The 8,832-nt window shown below is 57.4% G+C and overlaps 1 protein-coding gene across 1 annotated transcript in view; it reads right to left on the reverse strand.

Annotated features, from left to right (window-relative positions):
* Window positions 1-8,832, reverse strand: part of ALDH16A1 (aldehyde dehydrogenase 16 family member A1) — a 23,093-nt gene that overhangs the window by 1,356 nt on the left and 12,905 nt on the right. Inside the window, exons 6-15 of the mRNA XM_017882035.1 lie at window positions 8,366-8,547; window positions 8,129-8,281; window positions 7,354-7,539; window positions 7,035-7,130; window positions 6,722-6,858; window positions 6,462-6,567; window positions 6,216-6,346; window positions 5,015-5,182; window positions 4,633-4,834; window positions 290-475 (exon numbers count right to left, since the gene is read on the reverse strand). Of these exons, the coding sequence (XP_017737524.1) occupies window positions 290-475; window positions 4,633-4,834; window positions 5,015-5,182; window positions 6,216-6,346; window positions 6,462-6,567; window positions 6,722-6,858; window positions 7,035-7,130; window positions 7,354-7,539; window positions 8,129-8,281; window positions 8,366-8,547 (1,547 nt within the window). The remainder of the gene's footprint in view (window positions 1-289; window positions 476-4,632; window positions 4,835-5,014; window positions 5,183-6,215; window positions 6,347-6,461; window positions 6,568-6,721; window positions 6,859-7,034; window positions 7,131-7,353; window positions 7,540-8,128; window positions 8,282-8,365; window positions 8,548-8,832) is intronic.

The raw sequence follows: 8,832 nt of genomic DNA on the forward strand, positions 1-8,832 counted from the left end.
GTGGGTGGGTTGGGAGGGCCGTGGGGGCAGGGCAAGGAGTGGGCATCCAGGGGGTGGCCATGGGAAGGAATGGGACGGGGGTGGGGGGGCGGGCTTGGACGAGAAAGCCCCAGGTCTGGGCTGAAGAATGGGCACTGGGTCGCCAAGGAGTGAAGGTTTGGATGCTGAGGCTGGGGGCAGCATGCGTACCACGGAGGGTGCGGTAAGAGCCAAGCTCCTGCCGAGTTTGGGCGTTTTTCTGCTGCCCTGAGGCTACCGGGAGAAGAGGCAGGAAAGCAAGGGGCTATACCTGGCAGACCTCCAGGGCCAGCAGGGGACAGGCCGCGCTGGGCACCATGACCACAGTGTTGCCGTAGGCCAGGGCAGGAGCGAGCAGGGACACGAAGGCAAGCAGGGGCCACTCGTCCGGACACACCACAGCCAGCACACCCAGCGGCTCCCGCAGGCGCAGCACAGGGCCTCTCAGCCCCGCTACCTGCAGGGACAGGCGGGTCACGCATGGGGCAGGGGAGCCCCACCCACAGTGAATGAGAGACCGAGTTGCTCCGCGTCCTTCCCAACACCTGGTGTTGGCCCAAACCGCACCCTTGTGGAAGCCCCCGGCATTTCGCAGACACAGGTCAAAGTGAATCATTCCACAGGGGTTCGGGCGGTGAGAAACATCCTGCACAACCAACCTACCTTCCTTCCTTCCTTCCTTTCCTTTCCTTTCCTTCCTTTTCCTTCCCTTCCTTCCTTCTTTCCTTTCCTTCCTTCCTCCCTCCCTCCCTCCTTCCCTCCTGTTTTTTTTTGAGACGGAGTCTTGCTCTGTTGCCCAGGCTGGAGTGCAGTGGCACGATCTCAGCTCATTGCAACCTCCGCCTCCCAGGTTCAAGCGATTCTTCTGCCTCAGCCTCCCGAGTAGCTGGGATTATAGGCGCCTGCTACCATGCCCAGCTAATTTTGTATTTTTAGCAGAGATGGGTCTTTACCATATTGGCCAGACTGGTCTCGAACACCTGATCTCAAGTGATCCAGCCTGCCTCGGCCTCCCAAAGTACTCGGATCACAGGCGTGAGCCACTGCGCCTGGCCCACTCTGTTTTTTCTCCTCTTTTCCTTTTTTTTTTTCCTTGAGACAGGGTCTTACTGGGTAGCCCAGGCTGGAGTGCAGTGGCATGATCACAGCTCACTGTTGCCTTGACCTCCCAGGCTAAAGCAATTGTCCCACCTCAGCCCCCTGAGTAGCTGAGAATACAGGTGCGTACCACCAGGCCCAGCTAATTTGTTGTTTTTTGTAGACATGAGACATGTGTTGTCCAGGCTGGTCATGAACTCATGGGCTCAAGTGATCCGCCTACCTCAGCCTCCCAAAGCGCTGGGATTATTTTCTTTTGTTAAGAAGAAATACGGTGCTAGGGGTAGGAGGCAAGGGGAGGGAACGTAAGAGGACTAGTCAGTAGGTGCAGCAAACCACCACGGCACGCGTATCCCTATGTAACAAGGCTGCACGTTCTGCACACGTATCCCAGAACTAAAGTAAAATAAAAATAAAAAAGAAGGCCGGGCGCAGTGGCTCACACCTGTAATCCCAGCACTTTGGGAGGCCGAGGTGGGCGGATCACGAGGTCAAGAGATCGAGACCATCCTGTCTAACATGGTGAAATCCCATCTCTACTAAAAGTACAAAAAAAAAAAAAAAAAATTAGCTGGGCATGGTGACAGGTGCCTGTAGTCCCAGCTACTCGGAAGTCTGGGGCAGGAGAATGGCATGAACCTGGGAGGCGGAGCTTGCAGTGAGCCAAGATCGCGCCACTGCACTCCAGCCTCGGCGACAGAGCGAGACTCCGTCTCAAGAAAAGAAAGAAAGAAATATGGTTTGGCCCATGATAGAGTTTGGATGTCTCACCCAAATCTCATGTTGAAATGTAATCCCCGGCCAGGTGTGGTGGCTCATGCCTGTAATCCCAGCAATTTGGGAGGTCAAGGCAGGCAGATCACCTGAGGTCAGGAGTTCGAGACCAGTCTGACCAACAGGGAGAAACCCTGTCTCTACTAAAAATACAAAATTAGCTGGGCGCGGTGGCGCATGCCTGTAATCCCAGCTACTCGGGAGGCTTAGGCAGGAGAATTGCTTGAATCCGGGAGGCAGACCCGTGAACTCAGATCGCACCATTGCACTCCAGCCTGGGCAACAAGAGCGAAACTCCGTCTCGGAAAAAAAAGAAAAAAAAAGAAATGTAATCCCCAATGTTGAAAGCGGGGCCTGGTGGCAAGTGATGGTATCATGGAGGTGGATTCCTCATTAATGGTTTAGCACTATCCCACTTGCTACTGTCCGCGAAATAGTGAGTTCTCCTGAGATCCAGTTATTTAAAAGTATAGCANAGGCGGAGCTTGCAGTGAGCCAAGATCGCGCCACTGCACTCCAGCCTCGGCGACAGAGCGAGACTCCGTCTCAAGAAAAGAAAGAAAGAAATATGGTTTGGCCCATGATAGAGTTTGGATGTCTCACCCAAATCTCATGTTGAAATGTAATCCCCGGCCAGGTGTGGTGGCTCATGCCTGTAATCCCAGCAATTTGGGAGGTCAAGGCAGGCAGATCACCTGAGGTCAGGAGTTCGAGACCAGTCTGACCAACAGGGAGAAACCCTGTCTCTACTAAAATACAAAATTAGCTGGGCGCGGTGGCGCATGCCTGTAATCCCAGCTACTCGGGAGGCTTAGGCAGGAGAATTGCTTGAATCCGGGAGGCAGACCCGTGAACTCAGATCGCACCATTGCACTCCAGCCTGGGCAACAAGAGCGAAACTCCGTCTCGGAAAAAAAAGAAAAAAAAAGAAATGTAATCCCCAATGTTGAAAGCGGGGCCTGGTGGCAAGTGATGGTATCATGGAGGTGGATTCCTCATTAATGGTTTAGCACTATCCCACTTGCTACTGTCCGCGAAATAGTGAGTTCTCCTGAGATCCAGTTATTTAAAAGTATAGCACTGGAGGCTGGGCGTGGTGGCTCATGCCTGTAATCCCAGCACTTTGGGAGGCCGAGGTGGGCGGATCACCCGAGATCGGGAGTTCGAGATCAGCCTTAACATGGAGAAACCCCGTCTCTATTAAAAATACAAAATTAGCAGGGTGTGGTGGCACATGCCTGTAATCCCAGCTACTTGGGAGGCTGAGGCAGGAGAATTGCTTGAACCTGGGAAGCAGAGGTTGCAGTGAGCCAAGATCGCACTGTTGCACTCCAGCCTGGGCAACAAGAGCGAAACTCTGTCTAAAAATAAAAATAAAAAAAAAAGCGTACCACTGGCTGGGTGCAGTGGCTCACGCCTATAATCCCAGCACTTTGGGACGTCAAGATAGGCAGATCACTTGAAGCTAGGAGTTCGAGATCAGCCTGGGCAACATGGCGAGTCTCTTGTCTGTATAAAAATACAAAACTACCCAGTCATGTGTGCTGGTGTGTGCCTGTGATCCCAGATACTCAGGAGGGTGAAGCGGGAGGCTTGCTTGGACCTCGGAGGTTGAGGCTGCAGTGAGCCATGATTGTGGCACTGCATTCCAGCCGGTTGACAGAGGGAGACTGGTGCCAACAGGCCCAGCTAATTTTTCTATTTTTTGTGGAGACATGGTTTCATTGTGTTGCCCAGGCTTGTTTCAAACTCCTGGCCTCAAGCAATCCACCCACTTTTGCCTCCCAAATTGCTGGGATTACAGGCGTGAGCCACCATCCCTGGCCAGGTGTTTTTTTTTTTTTTTTTTTTTTTTTTTGTGACACAGGATCTCGCTCTGTCGCCCAGGCTGGAGTGCAGTGGCGGGATCTTGGCTCACTGCAACCACCGCCTCCTGGGTTCAAGCAATTCTCTTGACTCAGCCTCCCGAGTAGCTGGGACTACAGGCGCCCACCACCGTACCCAGCTAATTTTTTGTATTTTTAGTCGAGACCGGGTTTCACTATGTTAGCCGGGAGGGTCTCGATTTCCTGACCTGGTGATCCACCCACCTCGGTCTCCCAAAGTGCTGGGATTACAGGTGTGAGCCACTGCACCCCCAGGTGTTTCTTTTTGCTTCTTTTTTTTTTGAGACGGAGTCTTGCTCTATCTCCCAGGCTGGAGTGCAGTGGCATGACTTGGCTTACTGCGAGCTCCGTCTCCCGGGTTCACGCCATTCTCCTGCCTCAGCCTCCCGAGTAGCTGGGACTATAGGCGCCCGCCATCACACCCAGCTAATTTTTGTGTTTTTAGTAGAGACAGGGTTTCACTATGTTGGTCAGGCTATTCTTGAACTCCTGACCTCTTGATCCGCCCGCCTTGGCCTCCCAAAGTGCTGGAATTATAGGTGTGAGCCACTGCGCCCCCAGGTGTTTCTTTATAGCAATGCAAAAACCGCCTAACAGCCCACTAAATTGATTTTATGGTCCAGGAATGGGTCGCTATCCATCATCTGGCGAACGCCGCTCTACGAGGCAGGTTGTGTGTCCACTCACTGTACAGATGAGGAAACTGAGGCAGGGAGGGGTGAAGCCATTTTCTGATGATCCTGCCGTGGAAGGCAGTGGGGCTGGGCCTGGATCCCAAGCCTGGCTCATCTCACAGCCTCTGGTCTGAGCCCCACCCCACCTGCCCAGCTCGCCCACGTGCCCACAGATCCTTCACCTGCAGGGTGTGGCCTTGGGCCTGCGCCCGGGCCCCCCATGCCCGAAGTCGCCTTGCACTCAGCTCCACCTCCGCCTCCGCAGCCTTGAGCTCCACTCCCTGCCTCTCCAGCCTCGAGGCCAGGGTAGATTTCCGGCGCTCCAGTGCAGCCGCCAGGGCCCATAGCAGGGCCGCCCGGGCCCCTGGGAACTGCCCCGCCCAGCTGTGGGCAGACAGTGCACAGTGGGGGTCAGCATCCTGGTCTTGGCTTTCCCGACAGCCCACCTCTGTCCACAGCCCCTACCCTGGGGGCCCAGCCTCCCAGTCCACCAACTGCTGGGGGCCCAGGCTCCCCTCTCTACCACGCCATGACCCCTGGGCTTTCCCGTGTGACCCCTCTTACCCAGGGAAAGCCTGGTGAGCGGCCTCCACGGCACCTCGGATGTCCTTGGCTCCACCCTCAGCCACGTAGCCATGGAGGTTGCCAGACGAATCCTGGATAGGCCTGGAGCTTCGGGCCCCAGGAGCCTGGAAACGGCCCCCAACGAAGAGCCCATAGGGGGGTGCTGGGCTGGAGTAGGGTGGGACATGAGGAGGAGTCCTGAGCCCTCAGTCTGCTCAGACCTTATGCTCTACCCCACTGGGAAGACCGCCTCGGCTCCCGTGAGCCTCTGGGGTACCCCAAACCCCTGTTCCCATGAGCCTCTGGGGGACCCTGAATTCCAGCTCCCACGATTCACTGGGGGACCCTAAACTCCTGCTCCCATGAGCCTCTGGCGGACCCTAAACTACTCCCATGAGCCTCTGGGGAACCCCAAATTCCTGCTTGCATGAGCCTCTGGGGGACTCAAAGTTTCTGCTCCTATGAGCCTCTCGGGGACCCCAAACCCCTGTTCCCACGAGCTTCTGGGCACCCTAAACTCCTGCTCCCATGAACCTCTGGCAGACCCTAAACTGCTCCCATGAGCCTGTGGGGCACCTCAAATTCCTGTTCCATGAGCCTCTGGGGGACCCTAAGCTCCTGCTCCCATGAACCTCTGTGCTCCCATGAGCCTCTGGTAGACCCTAAACTCCCGCTCCCTTGAGTCTTTGGAGGTACCTTAAACTCCTGCTCCCATGAGCCTCTGGGGGACCCCAAACTTCTGCTCCCATAAGCCTCTGGGAGATTCCAGGCTTCTGCTCCCATGAGCCTCTGGGGACCCTAAAATCTGGCTCCCTTGAGCCTCTGGGGACCCCAAAATCCTGTTCCCATGAACCTCTGGGGGACCCTAAACTGCTCCCATGAGCCTCTGGGTGACCCTAAGCTCCTACTCTTTCTGCTCCCATTAGCCTCTGGGGGGCCCCAAGCTTCTGCTCCAGTGAACCTCTTGGGGACCCCAAGCTCCTAGACTCATGAGTTTCTGGGAGAGCACAGACATTCATGGGGCAGAGCTGAGTCTCAGCAGGCCTGGGGTGGGGAAAGTGTGAGGCCACAATGTGGTACTCAGCAGGACCATGAGACAGCTTGGACGGACCTCGCACCAGCCCTCCAGTCCATGGGGAAATGGGCATCAATTCCCCTCTCCCTGTTCACACCCCCAGACCACTGGCCTCTAACGACTCACCTGGGCCCTATTTCAGGCCCAGCCGGCAGGGTTGAGGGAACAGCAAGGCCAAAGGTGTCATAGTTCAGGTTCTTGGAGAGGCAGGACAGCCGGGCAGGGGTCCCTGAGGGCCGCAGATACTCATACAGCCCCTGTGAGAGAGACAGTGTCAAGAGGATGCAAGGGGCACGTGAGGCTGGATGCAAGTGTCAAGGGCACAGCAGGGAGTGGGGCTGGTGACTGGTGACGGGGAGGGGATGTGCTCACGTCTGGGCCCCCATGCCAGGAACACCCACTCTCCTTACAGCCGCCTGTGGGCACTGAAGGGTCTCTGAGGCCGTGGGCATTGATCCAGACGGTGCCCACCTGGAGCCTGTGGGGAAGATGGAGACGTCCGACAGAGGAAAACAGACAGTGGCTGGCTGGGAGAGGGGTGAGTTAAAGGCACAGGGAGCGACCCAGGGAGAAGGGAGATGAAGACAAGAAGAATGAGGAGAGGAGTGAGTGCCTGGGCCATGCAGACTGACCCGTAGCCCAGCTCCAGCGCCTGCCCCAGCCTCTCGCTCCACACGCTGGCGCTGCCCCCGCGGGGCGTCCCGTTGGCCAATGCCAGTGCCTCCTTGGCTGTGCGGAAGGGGGAGGCCACAACCACAGGCCACGGCACCTGCAAGGGGTGATGGGGCGGCTCAGGCCTCTGGGGCCCACCCACCAGGGAAGGAGCCCAGAGCAGGTAGCAGCCCCCTGCCTGGGTCACACGGTCACCCCAGGGGCTTCCGCAGGCACGGAGCTGCTGCCCTTGGCTGGCAGTGGGTAGGAGTTCTACAGACCTAAGGGGCTCACCTCTGCCTGGGCACATGGGGAGGCTGGGGGCAGGTTGGAGACCAAGGTTGGAGGATAGAATGGGTGTTCTGAAGGCACATTGCCAGCCTGGAACACCTAGGGAGAGAAATGATCTAGAAGTCGACCTCCAGTCCCTTCCTGCTGAGACCCAGGAGTCCAGGCCCCCAGCCCTTCCTCCCTCAGACCCAGTAGTCCAGGCCCAGCCCCTCTTTCCTTAGACCCAGTTGTCCACGCCCTGCTCCCTCCTCCCTCGGACTCAGGAGCTGGGTCTCCAGGTCCCTCCTCCTCTGACACCCTCAGTCTGTGCCCCTTGCCTCACCTGTGCACCCTGGCTCTGTGCCTCACGCACAAAGCGCTGGACCAGGTCACATGCAGCAGCCCCCCGGGCCCCCATGTCCACGGCCCCATCCAGCCCTCGGCCACTCCGAAGCCGCCCCATCCGCTCCTGCAGTCTTCTCATGGCTTCGTCCCACACAGACTCCTGGATAAGGAGCCTGAGGCCACCCTGTGAGGAAAAAGGGCGTCAGGAGATCACGCCACTGCACTCTAGCAAGTTGGTGATCTGAAGAGTGAAGACAGAGGCTGGAAAACTAGGGACATGGACACTCAGATAAATCAATAGTCCTGAAGAACAGAGAGACCGGGTGCAGTGGCTCACGCCTGCAATCCCAGCACTTTGGGAGGCCGAGGCGGCTGGATCAACAGAGGTCAGGAGTTTGAGACCAGCCTGGCCAACATGGTGAAACCTCGTCTCCACTAAAAATACAAAAATTAGCCAGGTGTGGTAGTGGGCGCCTGTAATTCCAGCTACTCGGGAGGCTGAGGCAGGAGAATCACTGGAACCCAGGAGGTAGAGGTTGCAGTGAGCCGAGATCGCACCATTGTACTCCAGCCTGGGCGACAAGAGCAAAACTCCGTCTCTCAATAAATAAATAAATAGATAAATAAAATAAAATGAACACATATAGAAAAACAAAACAAAACATAACAAAAAACCCAACAAATAAAATGAACAGAGACTCAGGACCCCAAGGCCTGGAGACAGACACCTACAGCCTCCAGGGTGTGAGGGGACAGGAGTGCACGGGTCTCACCGGGCCGCGGTCGGACCAGGCGGCGTCCACAACACCCTCCACGGCCGAGTCTACGTCCGCTGTGTCTGTCAGCAGCAGCAGCGACTCCGTCCCCAGCGCTAGGCCCAGCTCCGCACACTCACCCGCCAGGGTCCGTCGAAGGGCACGGCCTTCCTAGGGACCCCCCACCAATTCAGCCACGGGAGGAGCTTTGCAGCCCCCAGACACGTTCCACCACAACCCCTGTCCTGAAGGTACCTCCAGGGCTCCGCAGAAGGCCACCTTCTGGATTCCAGGCTGGGAGGCCAGGACAGGCACCAGGGAGGCAGGGCCACTGATGACATTCAGGATTCCTGGGAACGGGCCCAGCTCCCCCGACAGCTGGGCCAGGAGGAGGGGCGTCGGGGAGGCCGGGGGCACGAGGGCCACCACAGTGCAGCCTAGAGAAGCGGAGCAGCTCAAAAATTCAGGAGTCCAAGTTCCAGCCCCTGCTCCCTCAGACTCAGGAGTCCAGACCCCGGCCCCTCCTCCTTCAGACCCAGGAGTCCAGGTCCCAGCCCTTCCTCTGACAGACCCAGGAGTCCAGACCTCAGTCCCTCCTCCTTCAGACCCAGGAGTCCAGGCCCCCAGCCCCTCCTCCCTCAGACCCAGGCCCCCAGCCCCTCCTCCCTCAGACCCAGGAGTCCAGGCCCCCAGCCCCTCCTCCCTCAGACCCAGGAGTCCAG

This window comes from Rhinopithecus bieti, unplaced genomic scaffold (assembly GCF_001698545.2).
Source record: "Rhinopithecus bieti isolate Rb0 unplaced genomic scaffold, ASM169854v2 scaffold_12070, whole genome shotgun sequence".
Taxonomy (NCBI): domain Eukaryota; kingdom Metazoa; phylum Chordata; class Mammalia; order Primates; family Cercopithecidae; genus Rhinopithecus; species Rhinopithecus bieti.